The sequence below is a fragment of the Oreochromis niloticus genome, linkage group LG3, assembly GCF_001858045.2.
Source record: "Oreochromis niloticus isolate F11D_XX linkage group LG3, O_niloticus_UMD_NMBU, whole genome shotgun sequence".
NCBI classification, from domain to species: Eukaryota; Metazoa; Chordata; class Actinopteri; order Cichliformes; family Cichlidae; genus Oreochromis; species Oreochromis niloticus.
The window spans coordinates 3851933-3871747 of record NC_031967.2 but is presented as its reverse complement, the minus strand read 5'-3'; the positions used below and the strand labels follow the sequence as shown (position 1 = coordinate 3871747).

Genomic DNA, 19815 nt, shown 5'->3' with positions numbered 1-19815 from the left:
TTTTGTGCTGTTTGTTTCTATGTTGTGGTGCCTACTGTTCCGTACAGACCTATTTTTCTGGACCACTGGGTTGTTTCATGTAACTGGCTTTAAGGATTGCCGTATGGGTAAACGGGATCTTCTTCTGGATGAATCTGTACAATAATTTGGCTCGCGTGGCTTCATGGAGTTATGTAAAATAGTGTCGTGGAATATTGCGGGTTGTCATAATGCTATTAAAAGGAAGAAAATCCTCTCATATATGAAGCAGAAAAAGACAGATATAGCCCTGATTCAGGAGACCCATCTTGATGAGGTGGAATCATTAAAGTTTAAAAGAGATTGGATGGCTCAAGTCTATTTTAGTGCATTTTCTGGTAGGAAAAGAGGGGTGGTCATATTGATCAGAAGAAATTTGGATTTTCAGGTACTCAAGCATGATACAGATCAGGAGGGTAGATGGGTGGTCTTGGATGCATGTCTACAGGGGCAGAAAGTGACATTGGTCAACATATATGCCCCCAATTCTCCTCAACCACAATTTTTTCACGAAGTCTGTAACACTGTGCGGAATATTGGTAATACAAATATTGTAATTAGGGGGGGATTTTAACCAGGTCAGGGATGTGTTTTTGGATAAATCCTCCCGTCCTGGACCAAGTAAGGACCCTGTAAGTGCTGCGGTGGACGTTATGTCAGAGGAACTGAGCCTGGTAGATGTATGGAGACTTCTTCATCCTCAAGAAAGAGACTATACTTTCTTTTCGCATCCTCACCCAACCTACTCTAGGATAGATTACTTTCTGGTGTCTCGCTCTCTGGTGAGTCAAACCATTGGGTCCTCCATTGGCAATATTGCTGTAACGGATCATGTTCCCATTGACCTTGTTCTTTCTAGTAATGATAATGTTAAACCATCACCTAGGTGGTGTCTAAACAACTCACAATCTGATGATGTCATGAAACACTGTGTGGCAGGCAGGAGATGACTCACAGACTCAAGGGATGAACTTAAACCACAGCTTTATTTGCTGGTAACAGAGAACGAGCATACCAAGTAAACTAAACTGGGGAAAAACACACTAAACTTACAGGGAGACACCGGGAGATCCACACAGCATGAGGGTACGACGCGACACTGACTCAGAGAAACACAGGGTTTAAATACACTGGGAAGTAACGAGGGGAATGAGACACAGAAGGAGAGCACAGCTGGGGGGAAATCAGAACTGACGAGACAAGGAAACGTAAACTGAACACATTCACATAAGACACGGACCTTCAAAGTAAAACAGGAAGTATGACACAGAGACGTGAACTTGACACTGTGGAGACAGCAACTAAGAAACACAGAGACATAAACCATAAGACTGAGGACTCTAAGAACCGAAAGACACAGAGGGAAACTCAACATGCAGACAGACTACACAGAACAGAGGGGACACAGAGAAACACGAAGGGCAAGGGATCGAAACTAGAAACGATAGAACAACTCACACAAGAACAATAATACAAAAATCATAAAGAATTAAACATGCTGGGTCAGGGGACCCAGGACCCTGACAGATGAATGTGGAACAGGATATCAAGGAGCTCGAAAAACAGCACATGCTGCACCCAGAGAGGGAATTGTGGAACAAATGAATTAAACTTAAATTTGAGATGAACAGCATACTGCAGAAAAAAGCTGAATATGCAATGTTTTGCCTAAATCAAAAGTATTTTGAACAAGGGGAGAGAACAGGTAAAATGTTGGCGTACAGGGTTAAACAGATAAAATCTAGCAACCTTATACGTTATTACACAAAAAAGGGAAAGACCCACAGCATTGTGGGAATTACCGCCCAATTTCATTAATCAACGTGGACGAAAAGATTATCTCCAAGATACTAGCTTTGAGGCTTGAGAAGGTACTTCTTGCTTGGTGCATAGGGATCAGGTCGGTTTTGTGAAAAACAGATGTTCTGCAGATAACTTAAGTAGGATATTGCATATATTCTGGAAGAGCAGGAATAATTTAGATCCCGTTGTCGCCTTCTCCTTAGATGCAGAGAAGGCCTTCGATAAAGTTGAGTATCCCTTTCTGTTTTATATGTTGAAGAGATTTGGTTTTGGTCCCATTTTCAGGCAGTGGATTCAGGTGGTGTACACAGATCCAATGGCTACAGTCACTACCAATGGGATAATGTCACCCTCCTTTTTGTTAAGTCGGGGCACTAGACAAGGTTCACCCTTATCACCTCTCATTTTCACCCTGTTTTTGGAGCCTCTGGCTATTGCACTACATGAATGTAAGCAGATCAGAGGGGTGGATATGGGTCAAGAAGAACATAAAACTTTTTTGTACGCGGATGACATTTTTTTGATTTCAAGTAACCCAGAACAGGCGGTTCCTGCAATCTCCTCAATTATTGATTCTTTCTCTTCAATTTCTGGCTACACCATAAATTGGTCTAAGTCCGAAGCTATGCCCATTTCTAAACTGTGTCCTCCAGTTACTTGCATTATGTTAGATAACATAATGCAAGTAAATATCTCCCCAGTGATTCAAAGTATTGGCCTTTATACAAGAGACCTGGTTTAGAGCTCACCAATTTATCAACACTAGCCCCCATCTTACCTCTAGAGCCTCTATCTGGTATAATAAGAAAATATTAATTGGTAAGAAACCGTTCAGGTGGGAGGCTTGGGTTAGGGCAGGTATCAACCAGGTGGGGGATTTATTTGGGCAGACAGGCATAAAATCATTTGCGGAAATCAGACAAGAATTTAATCTGGATCCAAGGGAAATTTGGAGGTTTTTTCAAGTTAGACACTGTATTAAAGCCATTTTGAACAATAACCCAGACCCTCCATCTAGTATTCAGGAGGTGTTTGCAGCTCCTGGTATCAATAGAATCAGAGCATTCAAATTCTATGGGATCTTCAGAGAGGCGCACTCTCCCAATTTGGAGGGGCTGAGGCAGTGCTGGGAGAAGGATCTGGGAATTCAGATTTCAGAGGATAGTTGGAAGAAGCTGGTTTCATCGTGGTATGTTTGCTCATGTGAATCTCAGCTTATCCAATACAAGTTGCTTCACAGAAAGTACTGGACTCCCAGTAAGCTGGCCAGGTTGAAGCTTGTTGACAATGACACCTGCTGGAAATGTCAGGAGGAAGCCGGGACCCTAGTTCATATGTTGTATGCATGCCGGAAAAATGATTATTTGTGAGACGGGATCATTAACCTTGTGAATGATCTTTTTCATCTTAACCTTTCTAAGTCTCCAGTCTTTGTGTGTCCTGGGTCTGTTACCTGACAACAGTATTCTCACTAGAAGACAGAGACTATGGGTGTGTTTGGCTTTCATAACAGGATGCAGGATAATACTGAGGCACTGGAAGTCATCTAGCTCCTGTTGTTTCAGGGAATGGTCTGAACAAATGTCCAAGATGGCATTATATGACCAGGTTACGTACAGAGTTAAGGGGAGAGAAGATATTTTTGATCAGGTCTGGGGTCCCTTTTTGTTGTACATCGACAATGTCTCTTAGATAATGTGATAAGTTGGGGTTTTTTGTTATTTTGTTTTTCATATGTCGTTGTTATTGTTGTTGTTGTCCTTTTTCTTTGACAGCCAGTAGAGGAAAGAAATTGTTTATTGTAACCAGTGGTCGAGTTTAGTTTCTAGGCACCTGGGTGTTCTGCCACTTTTCTTTTTGTTTTTTGCTGGTGTTTCTTATTTTGTTTCTCCTGAGTTTTTTTTTTTCTTTTGGTTTTCTTTAGCTACTGTTAGCTCTTATTTGTTTGTTGCTGTTAAGAAACGGACAGAGAACTTCCAATGTTATTACTCCTGTTGTATATGTGTATATGTTTCTGTCCATCCAAAACATGATTAAAAAAATAAATAAATAAATAATAAGCCAGATGCCTTGTACCGCCAACATGTGGCCTCTGATTCTGACTGGATCATTGGCTGTCTCTCAGTTGAAAGAGTTTGGAAGTCTCTGGCCATCAATGCTCTTTTCACAGCTGAGATAGTCCCATTATACAATCTCAGTGAGCCAGCATGCAAAACACCAAGAGCCTGGAACCTAACTGAAATGCAATCATTTTGAATATTCCACAAGGGCTTTTTTTAATATTCCACGGCAATGACAAGCCAAAACGTTTGCTGTAAAAACATGACACAGAACTATAACAAGTAGTCCAATTACACCATCTAACATGATTACTCTTGTATGGTTGCCAATTTGGAATAAGCAGAATTTAAAACAAAACTTGCTGCACATCATACCATCACGCCAACTTTTAATAATTGCTCCATGTGGAAAATCACTTACTTACTTCCTTTTGAGCACAAGATGGATTAGAAACCATTAGAGGATCATTAGTTGCTTGGGAACAGGAGAAAAATTGCTGCCTGAGATGACTGCTGAAGAACCCATCTTCATCAATAATATCTGAGCAACCTCAGAGAGAAATGCAGAGAAAGTTGCTCAGTACTGCATGTTTATATGGGTCATAACTGCTAAGGCTGGTCTTTAAAGTAAACATAAGCTTCCTCTTTTTGGCACAATTTGCATGTTCACAGGACAGTGAGGACAAGTATGTGCAGTGCTACATATTCACCGTGTCAACAGTGTCTGTCAAAATAGATATTTACAGACTGCAGATCTTGCTACTGAATTAAGGTCCCTGCGTTTATGTCATCAGAACTAGTTTTCCCCATATCTATGACATCTACCATATCACAATCTCTGCTTTTAAGCTGTCAAATCTACTATTTGAAACCTCTACAGTGTTCAGTACCTTGTAGAGATACTGAACACTATTCCAAAAGTGTTCAGTATCTCTTGCAAATTACCTAAAAATTGCTACACAAGTAATTCCAATGCTTCTTTTCCTCGGTATGATTTCCATTGTACACATGAAAGAGTGAGTAAAAAATGAGTAATATTACAATAAATTAAAATAATATAATAAATAAATAAATAATGTTGATGTTTATAATGTGACAAAGCATTATGTTAGAGTCACTGCAAATGTTATTGCAACTAAAAGAAATACATTTTAAGAGTTTGAGGATCTGTAGGAACCTTGTTAACATATACATTAATGCCTTATAATTGTTCTGGTTTTTTTATCACAGGGCAAAGAATAGTTACAGCAAACATTAGAGACTGGGACCATAATGATTTGGGGAATAATAAAGTGGCTGTCATGTCGTTTAGTGTTCAATCAGACTTTATAATCAAGTTATAGTGCCATATCTCACCAGATTGAAGCCTTTATCCCCACAGATACTTGGAATTTCCCCATGTCTTACAGTGAATTATTAAACATGAACTAATATTGATCACTATGGTTGCAAAACATTCAGCTATCATTACTCAAACATCAAATACATCAAATAGATGTTAAAAGATGGTCTTTCTTGGAATTCAACAAAAACAGATTATTGATTCATGAACTTGGGAGCAACTGAACTTCAGTCTGTAAAGAGAGAACAAGCGCACACCTTTGCCATTAGTCACTGGCTAATGACAACAGGTGGTGGATCGATTTACTCCATGAATCTGCTGTAATTCTAGTAATGTCATTAAGAATTACATGTATCAAATCAGAAATTTGTTGATCAGTTCAGGGAACAAGCATTGAGTGTAACTTTTCTGTCTTCGACCTGACAGAGCAAGAGTAATGCACTATTGAAATTACTATATCACACAGATAAAGTGAAATATCACAGTCACTACTAACATACGCCTTACTACTTCTGGCCAGAATCAAGCCTATTATATGGTGATTAGTTGTTACGCACACTGACCTGTGATGTAACCACAGCCCTGTAACTACTGAAAACCACTCTGAAAATACATCACACCTCAAAAGCACTTCCCAATGGCAAATGCTGGTCAGGCTCTATGGTGCTGGGCAGTAAGCACAAGGCTCACTAGAACAAGAACAAGTTGGGCCCTCAGGCCTCCCTCATGAAGTCTGTTTCTGATTGTTTTGTCAGAGACATTTACACCAGTGACCTGCTGGAGGTCATTTTGTAGAGCTCTGGCAGTGCTCATCCTGTTTAAAGGAGCAAATACCAGCCCTGCTGATGGGTTAAAGACCTTCTACAGCCCTGTCAGACTGTATTAGAGTAAATGCCTATCTCCTGGAATTTCCTTCTGGTAATGTCACATATTGATATGCCCTGCTGGAGGATCTGGATTACCCATGCAACATCTGTAAGGTCCAGGTATCTCTTTATGCTACCAGTAGTGACACTGACCTTAGCCGAATGCAAAACTAGTGAAAAAACTGTCAGAAAAGATGAGGAGGAAAAAATGTCACTGGCCTTGACCTGTTAAACCATTTCTGTTTTGGGGGGTTGTCTCATTGTTGCCCCTCTAGTGCACCTGTTGTTGATTTCATTAACACCAATGAAGCCTACACGGATTAAAAAAACACCTCTGCTAAACTGACTAAAAAGTGTTTCTTAAATTCTTTTGAGCAGTATATTGGCATGCTGGACTCACTGGAGTCATCTCTTAAAAATAAAGAGAATGCAGAAGTGAATTAGACTATCTGATTCTATACAAGTCTATGGGAAAACAACTTTCTGACTTCACCTCTGTAAACCATTTCCTGATGAGTTTACAGAGTTAGAGTTAGGGATAAAACCGTAGGTCTGTTTTGGAATAGAAGTTCTGTATGTTTCTCTTGGATATAATCTGTTAAAAGGATTGCAAGATCATCTGTGGTAAACTAATGTTTCACACTCAAAATTGCCCCTCCTTGTTACATCTGTTGTTTTTTTTGGAACAAAGCAAGAGGGGAAATATTAATCTCTAGGCCTCAAAACAGGACTTCAGAAACCAGTGAATGATGCCTACATTATCACTGGTTGTAGCTAAATCCATTTTTTAGATTGCTAATGGTTTTCTCCAAAACATCTCATCCTTTCTAGCTCTAGCAGCATCTCCCTCTTTGTAATCTGAGAATCTCTGAGCTAATGTAGTGATATATCATTGAAATGCAAGTAGAAGATGACACAATCATATATTTACATACATATAAGTGACATGCCAAAAGACACCATAGTGTGGCATGTGCCAGCAGTTGAAAGTTCACTTTTAGCGATTGCTGCCATGCACAAGATCAATGATAAACGAGGTATCAATATGCCAGTAGTAGTGCCAGGAGCAGTGTTTCTGGGAGCAACAGATGCAGGAGCTGTTTTTAGAGACAAAAATGCTGGCCCTGAAGCTACGGGGTCATTTAGTTGTTAAAAATAGAAACATACTGTCTGTTTCTCACGATTTGGTAAATTACACCTCTGAAATAATGGATATGTTACCTTCTGTCTGACATGTCAACATGAACTGACCCATCAATAAAGGTTTTACCTCACTTTCTCCTACTCATTACACTTTTGTTAATTATTCTTATATAACTATAGTATTTTTTTTTTAGATCATATAAAAGTAACTAATCAGTTATGGGGTGAACAAAACCAAAAAATTTATGGAATTTTGCTTGTTTGCAGTGCTCCGCCCTCAGTCTGAAAGCGTAAATAATATGCAACATATTAGCTAACAGGTTAAAAATAGTATCAGAAAATATCTTGATGTGATGAGTTTGTTCTGTTCCTCCATGTGACAAAAGATCTAATCTACAATTTACAAAAATGCACAATTTATTCAATAATGGAAAATTCATCGATTAACACTAATATTATAACTTGATAAATTTATTTTCTAAGATTAGTTAAAGGATCTAAAAGTAAACAGCTATACCAGTGGACACTCCAGGACGTATTCACAAGTGAAAAATATACTGTTAAGGTGTTTCTTCTTTGAAAGAGCTAAGGAGTGCTCACAAAGTGAACCAGTCACTGCAGTCAGATTTCCTAGGTAATTTATTAGCTGAGAATATGCATCCATACACTCTAATTCCTCAATGGGATCTGGTGCTCCATGCTCGCTCTGCTAACTGGGTTAGATCTAGTGTGGCAGCCTGCAGATGAATAGTCAGCAGAGGGTGTAAGGTAATGTGTTGACGCAGTGCAGATCCTGGGCATTCATCTTATTCTTCTCTACCTGGGGAGGTCTGCTCCAGATCCTGATATTTTGCTATGTGGCACTTAGCTGCAAATGGGTTGGCCAGGCAGAAACCTCTGCCTGGCGGAAACCCAAATATAAAAAGAACCTCCTTTACCACCTATAAATCCTGGTAAAGGTGGACCACATATACTGGAAAAACAATATTATAACAATAACCATTTTCCATTAGAACCATTTTGTGCCTGGCAAAGATTTCCTTGAGTTTGTGCATTATGAACGTAGCTGTATATTCCAGGTGTAGCAACAGTTTGCCATGGCCATCCATTGTTGATTGTCTTTTTCAATTCCCTATGTTAACTTGGAAGATTCCTTTGAGCTTTAGACCCCAGGAACCTGACCTAATTAATGACTCTAATTTAGTATGCTTCACTGACCCTGGATGGGTTTTCGTCGAAGGTTGGTAAGCTGTAGTGTGAAAGTTTGATTATCTTATTCACATCTTATTGGTCATACACTCAGCCTTCCTGTACATGATTTTTCAAACATGTTTGTATTGTAGGTGTTATTCCCTTGGGTCAATAAATACATCCTCCCTGTCCACACTGTCGCTGGGTTAACTAAAGCTGGGCATACACTGTGCGATTTTTTTTTTTTTTTTTTCGTCACGTTATTTAGCTCCTGCTCAAACTGTACAATTGAATCGCAGGGGTTAGAAGTTCGTCGGTCACAATGCATGCTCTGATGCGACCTGAGTGCTCACACTGTGCGTCCATAACATGAAGGTTATAACACAATATCTGTCTCTTGCTCTTCCTCTCTGTCTTTCACTCACACAGACACACACACCACCATCAACTTTGTTAAATTGCTAATGAAAAACATTGACCAGGCAGCTGCAGTTGAGCAGCAACCTCCGTCTCTTTTCATGGTCATGCTACTCCATCTTTTCACTTACGTTTCTGTGTTTACGCATGCGCAGTGTAAGAGTTGGGGTTAATACCCCACGAGGGGTGACAGGATTTCAAACTGGTTTGATTTTCTTGCGACCATATGATTGCTGATTGGGAGCTGGTCGTGAGGTGTTAATCACTTCTCATAAACCCATGTATACTACATGATGCACGACACACGATTAAGGTGAAACTGGGGCCGATCCCCAAAACAGTCGCACGACTGAAAAATCATCTCAAAATGGAAAAAATCGCACAGTGTATGCCCAGCTTAACCAGACTGCTTCCTTTGATTCATGAACTGTCTATATCTTCAGACTATGGCAGCTATTGATTGTTTTGAGCTGTGCTTGTGCTATTTTGTAAGACCTAGCAATATCTATTGCTTTGCCCAGTATTAAATCAGAACTGGCACTTAGCAACTTCTGACAAACACCATACAATCCCTTATCATCTCATTACTGTTAGCATAGTTGCAGTCCTAAGTCTGTCACAAACTGTTCAAAAGGTTTGCTGTCTCCCTGTACCTTTTAAATCTCATTTTATATCATGTAAATATGACATTAGACTTTGTCATTACAAATACATGAGGATTAAATTGTTAAAATTTTCATTTTTTCAAACGTTTTCTAAGTTCTGTTAAAGAGAGCAAGGAATTTCTAATGCAGCTTTTATTAGCTTATATTATTTTACTTTGCACACAGAAACACAAAAACAGCTATGGTTAAACATTAAAAGCTCCCTTTATGTTAACAGTCTATTGTGTATCTTTCTTTTTTTGCTAGACTAGCCTGTATTTATTTCTTGTATTCAACAAGTCTCCTGGTCAATCTTAGCCCATACTTCCTTGACAAATCTCTCAGGTTCCTCCAGATTTGATGGTGTTCTGGCTCTGACCTTGGTCGTCAGTTCACCCACAGATTTACAATGGGCCAGTGGGTCAATAAAGTAGTTTTTCACAAGGAGCAATGTATGTTTTGGACAATTGCTAGAAGACAGAATAACTATCCAGATATAGCTGATTGAGGTTTTCTTGCAAAATCTTAACATAACCATTCTTCATGATTCTGCATGACACTGCTCATAAGGGATCATCTGATTGTTAGGCTTTTCTCTGTATCCGGTTGTTCAGTCTGACGTCACTGGCCGTGTCTGGGCCTAAACTCCACTGCAGGTCCATATATCAAACGATCACTGTGGCATTACTGAGAGTTGAAAAACTGTCTAAAGTCTTTCATCTTTAATAAAATCATCAGTGTTCTGCTCTACCAGGTGTAACAATTGAGTTTAACATCCAGGCATCCATGAAAATGGAATTTATGACATTTAACGGCGTTAGAAGTTAGCAGGAAGTTAGCTCGCTACCTTCTATCTAAATACAATATAGCATGTCGTCAAAGGAATTTGCAAAGAAAAGCGTCTGGACTTCTTTGAGTTGCTTGAAGACGTTTCACCTCTCATCCGAGAAGCTTCTTCAGTTCTAAGGTCAAATGGCCGAGAGTCCCAGATTTAAACCCAGTGGGAGTATCCCCCCAAAGAGGGACAAAGGACCCCCTGGTGATCCTCTAATCACATGAGCACATTGATTAGAGGATCACCAGGGGGTCCTTTGTCCCACTGGGTTTAAAGCCTATCCCAGCTGTCATAGGGCGAGAGGCGGGGTACACCCTGGACAGGTCGCCAGTCTGTCGCAGGGCTAACACACAGGGACAGACAACCATTCACACTCACATTCACACCTAGTGACAATTTGGATTATCCAATTAACCTATCCCCACAAGCTGCATGTCTTTGGACGGTGGAACGTAAAACATTTTACAAATTACTAAGACACAAAATAAAGGAACACCATCCCATTGTGGCTATACTACTCAAATGAAAAGAAGAAGTGGTGGATATAGTTTTAGAAGGATCTTGGAAAAGTAAGTATAACTTTGCTGCTGCTAATATTCAAATTTTGTTCTATATAAACTTAAGTTGAAGATTTATATCCAATCTGCCCAAGGGCAGCAGATATATTTAAATATTATATATAATTATTATTATTTTTTAATATAATATTTTATGTAAGACCTGCATTACATTTTTGAAGTTCTGAGTGCTTGTTCCTTATTACCAGTGATCTACAGCAGGCGTGACTATAAATCTTCATCTCTAACAGTCAAGGGACGACTCTGGCCAGGGTCATAATAAGCTATCCTTTGATTTACCTTCCTTTCACAGACCTGATTCTGTTTATTCTCTCCATTCAGAGATTGAGTGAATCTATTACCCAGTTCACATAAACGCAAAGGCGCCTGGCTGGCTGACACTTCACCTCTGCAGCGGAAACTTGTCCTAGAGTCAGGCTCTGTGCTATTATAGTTTCTGAGAGGTACAGTGGAGAACCACCTCTAAGTGTAAATCACGTTTTGACATGGTGCTCCATTAAAGCTTTTCTAAAGCTTGAGTCAAAAACAGATATTTTAAAGTGTAAAATAGAATTTTAAAAATACAGTATTGTTCTTTGTGATTATGGCTCTTAAGACATGGGTGAAAATTGTGAGTATTAATAACTTTTACACATCTGCTCATTTTATTCTGTCTTTCTCTTTCTCTCATCAAAATGCTGTTTTTGTTTTAAATCTCATCTTGGTTGTTTTTTAGGTTTATTTTTAACCAAGCATGGCTTGGAATAGCTCTCATCCTGAAATGGAAATTTGGGATCTTTGCTCCATTAGTGTCACCTCCAGAGGGGATAGGTGACTCATGTAACCTCAACAAACCAAAAGAAGAGAGAAAGAAAGGGATTGAGTGAAAGAAGGCACTGGAAACGTGAACCAAACAACATAAATACAAACTTGTGCCAACACTTGTCCATATTCAAACATCAAGCTCTATATGTAAACCTTTGATCCTACTTTTTTCTTTCCTTCTTCATTATGTAATTGTTGTTCCTGGAGTGATGAAAAGCACATGGCCTTTGCTTACATGTTCCTATTATAAAGCAATAACTTCCAAGCTGGGCAAGCTCAATCTAAATCTAGCTGAAGAGCAGGGCCATTAATCAAACTGTTACACCCGAAAGGATCTGCACCCGCTAGAGGGAGGGAGAGATAGAGAGCAAATATATTCTTCTGTAAACACATATGACTGTTTCCAGTGTTTATCCAATCAAGAGTTAGAAAGTAGCATGTCTCCAAACACTGTAGAAACAGATCTGTCGATTTGTAACAGATGATTGCTTGAAATGCCAAAAGCAACCATTTAGTTAGAACCAAAATAAAAACTTGCTACATTTTTAAAACTGCAGTCAATGATTTTTCACCACTAAGGGGCAGTAAAAAATAATCTGATAAGTAGAATATGTTGAGTTATCACCTTTTAAATGTCTTAACACTGCCATGTTAACAAAGAGCCAGTTTACATATCCAGCAAACTTGAAACAAGAACAGAAAAATACACATTTTAAGCAAATTCTTAAGCCACAGAAACCGAGACAGAAATTTCTTTGTAGTTTTTCTGAGACTTGGGAGAATGGAAACCACTTACCACATACCAGAACTGTCAAGTTGCTGAATGTAGTTAATGTAAAATTACTAGACTTAACAAACTTATCAGCTTTACTTTTAAGTGTTTATTGGTGTACATGACAAAGGCTGTTGCCCTGGTCTAAAAGAGGCACAAAAAAATAACATCATGCAGATTTTACTCCGTAAATAAAGATGCTTAACATGCATTGTTTACTGGATGCTTGCAAGATAACCAACTTTCTCTAAATGATAGTCTCTAGCTTTGCTAACTTTGCTACCTTGTAGTTCAGAGCAACAGCAGGCAAGAGCGGAAAGAGCCACAAGATGTTTACAATCCTGTAATGTTGTGCAAACCTGAGAGGAGGCAATTTTACAACAAGATGCGCAACATTTTGGATGGTGTATTAATTCATCTGTTGTAAAATATATATATATATATATATATGTATATATATATATATATATACATACATATATATATAAATTAATGTTACAAGTGGTTCCGTCTCTCTCATCTTGTGGTTGCGGCATTGTGCATTAGTTAATGAAGCAAATTCAAATGAAGCTCTCAATCTTTTGAACAGCTCAGTTGGATACTAATCATCACTTCAGAAGTTTAAAATGTTTCCACTTTGCCTTGTTTGCCACTATTCATAATATAGCTCCACCATACACAAATCTAAGCTCAGCACTAACCACCCCAATGTTCTACATTTAAACCTCTAAAGAGCATCAAAGACCTCAGCAGATAAGCATTAATGTCTTGTGTAGTAAAACCAAAGCAAAAAGGCCTCTTGAGATATTTTCCCCACTAAGTAGGCCAAATTGCTGAATGAGGAGCAGGAGCAGAGGAGAGAAGACAGAGGCCTTATATAGTCAGAAGAAACTCATACTTGACTTTAAGAACTCAGCACACTTGTGATGTTAACCCCAGTGATAAGTTATTAGAACTAATGAGTTATTTTAGTGGCTAAGAGGGGAAAATGTGGAATAAAATAAGATGTTTGGTGTTTATGTGTGCTAAGTTATATAAGATAGAAAGAATGCGACCTTGAAATGGTGAAAAAGAAACCAAAAGCATAGGGGACAGAGGATGGAGAATACAAAAATAAAACCAACCGGTAAGCCAGTCAAATTCTCCACTTCCCTTCAGATTCTCCATTTCCAATCATAGCAGTCCACTCTTTAAAGAAGGGGAAGGGGGTCAAAGGTGAGGATTTCCTGGCTGTCTTTCAAGCTTGGTCCCCTAGTCCCTGGACTCAGTTCAGATTCATCCCACAAGTCCCACGACCTTGTTGGAAGTGGTGCCGTACGATGCAGGACTGTGGGATTTGCACAGACCTTTTTTTTCAAGGGACAGCATGTGTTTGTTAATGTTAGCTTCTGTGGGCGGCTACGGTAACACATGAAAAATCATCCAAGAGGAGGGGCTGTCAAAGTGTGAGAGCCGACAGACTCAGCCTGGCACTCTACTAAAGCCACACTACTAGAGGATAAACAGTTGGAACAAGAAAGAAAGAAAGAAAGAAAGAAAGAAAGAAAGACTTACTGACAGTACTTAAAATTCCCCTTTGCAGCTGTGAGGCAGCAGTTTTGTGTTTTTTAATAAATGCCAAAACCACTTTTCTTTCAGGGTGTTGTAAAAGTGTCTCAGAAAGAGTTACACTCAGATTGTTCCATGATGTAGTCAATTATAGTAACAAGTATGTTCAAATAACTGTCACACACAGCATGACCACTCTGTTTCACCACAGAGTGTCGCACACAAACTCTTCCCCTTCCTTACAAACCACTCCTTCCTCCATAACTCTCTTTAACACACACACAAAACAGTGAACTCTCCCATGGATCAATGTGGCTGCGGTATGTCTAAAAGGGCAACCCCCATCCTCACTCATGCATTGTACTTACCCCATGGCAGTGGAAAGATGTCTTTGTGGCTCCACTTAGCGACCTCAGTCTCAAAGTCTTATGCACATACACTGATGGAGCCTACCAGGGGGTTTCCTCTGCTGGTTTCTCCCACTGTTTTTGTCTTCACCCTCCTTTCTCTGGCTTCAGCTGTATCCTATTTTGGAATTAGGGAAAAGAGAAAAAAATTAATAATAAAAGTGTCAGAAAGCAAGTAAGGGAAGTAGAAATAGGATCAAAATATTTTCTCACAGTGTCTCAAGCCAGGGACCTTACTGTGACACCAGTATCCCTTCCAAACATCCTTCTTTTTTCGTCCCTTCTCCTCCTTCTCTCCAGCTTGAACACTGTGCAGGCCCACAAAGAGGCTGCCCTCACTTTTCCAACTTTATCCTGTGACAGGACAGGGATTCTCCAGTGACTTTGGCTCTCACTGTGCTTTTTTTTCCAAAACTGCGGCAGCTTCAAAATGCACAAAAGTTTGAGCAATAAAAAAATCAACACATTTCCTTTGTAGCATTCATGGTTTTTCTATAATCCAACTATATCTTACAACTATCTGGCAACCATACTACTTATATTTTATAGTTCATGGGAACTGCTCCTGCTCCTCACATACAAAGTCTTAAATAATCAGGCCCCATCTTATCTTAATGACCCTGTAGTACCATATCACCCTATTAGAGCACTTGGCTCTCGCACTGCAGGCTTACTTGTTGTTCCTAGAGCCTTCAGTTTTCAGGCCCCTCTTCTGTGGAACCAGCTTCCAGTTTGGATTCGGGAGACAGACACTATCTCTACTTTTACGATTAGGCTTCAAACTTTACTTTTTGCTAAAGCATATAGTTAGGGCTGGACCAGGTGACCCTGAATCTCCCTTAGTTGTGCTGCAATAGACGTAGGCTGCCAGGGGAATCCCATGATGCATTGAGTTTTTCCTTTCCAGTCACTTTTCTCATTCACTATGTGTTAATAGACCTCTCTGCATTGAATCATATCTGTTATTAATCTCTGTTTCTCTTCCACAGCATGTCTTTGTCCTGTTTTCCTTCTCTCACCCCAACCGGTCGCAGCAGATGGCCACCCCTCCCTGAGCCTGGTTCTGCCGGAGGTTTCTTCCTGTTAAAAGGGAGTTTTTCCTTCCCACTGTCGCCAAAGTGCTTGCTCATAGGGGGTCATATGATTGTTGGGTTTTTCTCTGTATCTATTATTGTAGGATCTACTGTACAATATAAAGTGCCTTGAGGCGACTGTTGTTGTGATTTGGCGCTATATAAATAAAATTGAATTGAATTGAATTGAATTGAATTGAATTGAAATGAACTGATCAAAAGACTCAGTAACTTTTGAACGCTAAATTATCCCATATTTCCTCTGATGTCATTAGCGAATCTCCTAATTATGCAACTTACAGTGGAATTAACTGGAAAATAAAATTAAATGCTGGTATGAAAATGTTGATAATACTCTACTACATCTTTAATTGAACCCTGGTGATCAAGGATTCTTCAATTCTTGTTGATTTGAATAAGTTTCAGTTATTGAGGGCTAAAACCTTCTCAAAACGAAATGACTTGGAAAATAAGGGCTTAGTTATCAGCCCTTCACACTTCCCAGCCAAAATTTTGTGATCTTGGTTCTACTTCCATTAGACCACACCAGATTATCTGCCTCCATCTAAGCCTCCTCTTCTGCCCCACCAAACCTTTACTTTTCCTCCTTCACTACATCCATGACTCTTCATGACTCTTCATGGATGTAGTAACAAATCATCTTGATGCATGCTCAATCATTCAGGTAAGTAAATCCCCAAAAGTTAATTCTGTTCATCTGGACGTAGCATTTTCAGTGGGAGAGATGTTTTGTCAGTCATCCAAGTGACTTCTTCAGTCTCAGCTGACTGCAGGTTTCCAGAATCTTATAAACAGTACATTTGCATAATGACTGAAACTAGCACCATTGAAGGAACAGTGGGCTGGGAGCTCAGTTCCTTAAACATTAACATGCAGGTTGCTGTTTATAAGATTGGGGAAAGAAGGGGAAGTCACTTGGATGAGTGACAAAACGTTTCTCCCGCTGAAAACGCTACGTCTAGGTGAACAGAATCAACTTTTGGGGGTAGTGACAAATCCTTTGTCCAGTCTACTCAATGTTCCTCCTCTGCACATGTCCAAACCATTTAAGTCTCGCCTCCCTAACTTTATCTTCAAACCGCTCAGCCTGACCTGTCCCTCTGATATAGTAATTTCTAATCCTGTCCCTCCTGTCAATCCCAGTGAAAATCTTCATTTCTGCCACCCCAATCTTCACTTCCTGTCTTTATGTCAGCAGCGCCATGTCCAAACCATACATCATAGTAGGTTTTACGACTCTGTCTTATTCACATACATGTACATGCTTCTATTGACTCATTCATCTTTTCTCAAGAACATGCCTCCACCTCTACAGATTCTCATCTGTCAGCACCATACACTCACTGCAGATCATAGTGTTGTCTGTCTGATCATCATCACTGCAAACAAGAAGTGGCTCAGAGGCAGTTTCTCCCCCCATCTTGAATCCATTTTTCACACCTCACCAGACATGTACTTTACCACCATCACATTTTTAAAAATCTTTATTGTTATATCCAATCACCCTTCTTTCCATCATTTTGGCTTTTGGAAAGTAATGTGCGTGTACACATAAGTCTACTTGGCTTATCTTCATTCCATCATTTCCCAGGAAATGTTCCACAGGGTTCAAAAAGCAACCAGAGCACTGGGGACAATTGACTGGAGCCAAGAACTCTGCAGCCATAAAGATGCTAAGATTTGTATACTTTACTAATTCCCACCCAGGCAGTTATCTGTAAAGCTTGAACAGTAGACAGATGACAGGCACAACTGGCGGGTTTTGATCAAAACTTTTCTATGTAAAACACATTTAAGTCTTATTATGAAGGTGACACAGCCTATTAAGTATTCATTAGCTCGTCAAATTTATAGACTGCTGATAGTGTGGAGAGAGGTTGAACAAGTTTTTCTGGTGAACCTGGTTACGGATTAGGAAAAGTTGGGGTCTGAGGTGGCAAATTCTAATATTCCATCCTTGCTCCTTTGCGATGACCATCTCACACCAGCCCAGAGAGTGGATGTTGCTGCATTGCAACAGGATTTAGCCCTGCCAGTTACACTACTCTCATAGAGCACCGTTCTGAAACCCATCCTGGAGCGATGGTGCATTCACAGCCCTACCTGAACATAAGTGGCAATTAGTTCAGAAAGAATTGGTTGCTATGCTGGAGATGAGGGTGATAGAAGAGTGGCACAGTGCATGGTGTAGCCCATAGTTCTTGTGGTGAAGAAAGATAGGTCAGGACAGTTTTGTGTTGACTACCGCAGGGTGAATGAGGTGTCACATTTTGACGCTTACCACATGCTCTGTACCACATGCCCTGGGTCAATGAGCTCTGCACTGGTTAGGCACGACTCACTTTTTCACTTTTTCACAGTGCTGGTTTTGGCCTAGGGCTACTGGCAGATTCCCTTGCCCCAGAGTCTAGGGGAAAAAATACCCTAGAAAAAAAATACCTGTTCAGCTTGTCCAGAGTCCCAGCCACCTTTCAAGGTAGGGCTCAAGGTAGAGGTAGAGCTCACAGTTAACCCAAAGAGTGTGCTTATGGATGGAGAGGAGCTTGGGAAAAAAAGCATCTTGACTTCTTAAAGTTTCCTTGAAGGAAACTTAAAGAAGTCTGACTACGATGGCCTGGATGTCTGAGAATCTTCACAGACTTATGGACGGAGACAGGTACAGTATCTGGGCTTCGAGGCGAGGAGGTGCCCCCACAGACAGACAAGACAGCAGCCACCACATCCAGCCCACATCACAAGACCAAAACAGAAGTAAGGCGATTTTTGGGACTGGCCAGCTGTTAGTGCCAGTTTATGCCAAACTACGTGGAGCTGACCTTTAACTGACCGCACCCAAAAATGTGCCCAAAATCTGGTCCAGTGACAAGAGCAGTGCCAGGTGGTATTTGCACATGTTGAGAAAGCCCTTTGTGGGGCACACATATTTATCCCAACAGATATGGGGTGGTCAACCGCCTGGTTGTGTACATCAGTGGGAAACTGTCAGACCAGGAAGCCCAGTACAGCACTGTTAAAAGAGAGTTTGGCAAAGAAGTGGATGGTTGACTCTCTTTGCTATTACCCCCTGGGACTCACCCTCTGTTCAGATCAAGTTCAAGGTGATGGTTGCAGGTTTATGGTCTGTGGGCAGCTGCTTGGGAGGGGTGGAGTGGTTGTTTTCAGGGTGCAGTGTCAGAGAGTCTGGCTAACACAGCAGATCATCATCATCTAATCATGCCTCCCCTATCTGACTAGGACACTGAGACCTGGCGGGGGTGAAGTATGAGTAGAGCTGGACAAGCTAGGCAAAGCTGAAATAACAGCAGCTCAGACTCTGTAATAAAAACTCTATAATAAAATAATAAAATAAATATAATAATGTTGTATAATAAACTACGTATCCAGTAACCAATAACCATAATAAGTAATAATGTGTGTTGTGCTGGGTTCACCTGTAGCAGGATTCATGCTACCCAAGCTCCATGTAATTATTCCTTTATTTTATTTTATTTTGAGTGTACACTCCTCTCTGAGTCTGTTTGAACAGCTGTTGTATAGTTATAAGTTATAACTAAGGACAATAAGGTGATTCACACATTTTGGGGTGAAGACTTGCTTTGAGGTTAAGGGTTGGTTAAGCATGAAGGAAATTAATACAATAAAAATTCATCAGTGTGTGTTAGGATTAGCATTTCGTGTATGATAACTTTCAAATAAATCTTCTTTAGCTTTCAAGTGTCTACTGTTTGTTTCTGTCCAACAGGTTTGTGTGTGTGTGTGTTTGTGTCTGTTTAGCCATTTGCTGTAATGGTTGGGAGCATTCTGTCTTTGTTCTCCGTAGATCAAAGCAGATGCAAAAAAAACCCTCTTTTGCTTTAAAAGGTCAGTGAAGGTTCAGACAGGAAATGGAACCAACAACCACCTCTTTCAGCTTAGCTCCTTTTGGGGGGGACAGAACACAGCTTTAGTTCAGCTAGAATAAAGCATCTGGTCTTTTTGAAACATCCTCTGTAAGAAGATATATCATTTCAGATACTAAACAGATTTTTCTGCTGTTTGATGTTTCCTGATGTTTCTAACTACCGTACCACCGTGGAGCCAAAATAATAATTATACTTTAAAAAAAAATAGTATTTAAGCTCTTAAGCTTGTTTTTAAACAAGGTTGATATTGAGTAAATACCATAAAACATTTTATTTAATTATTAAAGAAGTAACACTTGCCAGAACAGAGTCTTTGTTCAATATCAAAATGCAAACTTTACTGACATATGCATGTATAAATGCCTATATCATGTCTGTGCATGTATAAAAG

General features: G+C 39.8%; 1 protein-coding gene across 2 annotated transcripts in view; it reads right to left on the bottom strand.

The window, feature by feature from the left end:
• pde5ab (phosphodiesterase 5A, cGMP-specific, b) overlaps nt 1-14540 on the bottom strand; it is a 110356-nt gene extending 95816 nt beyond the window's left edge. Inside the window, exon 1 of one of the 2 annotated variants that reach the window (XM_025899334.1) lies at nt 14390-14540. In XM_025899334.1, the coding sequence (XP_025755119.1) occupies nt 14390-14394 (5 nt within the window). In that variant the 5' untranslated portion in view covers nt 14395-14540. Of the gene's footprint in view, nt 1-13597; nt 13764-14389 lie in introns of those variants that run through there. The other variant, XM_005464017.4, reaches the window with a different exon arrangement.
• Between the last annotated feature and the right edge of the window lie 5275 nt (nt 14541-19815).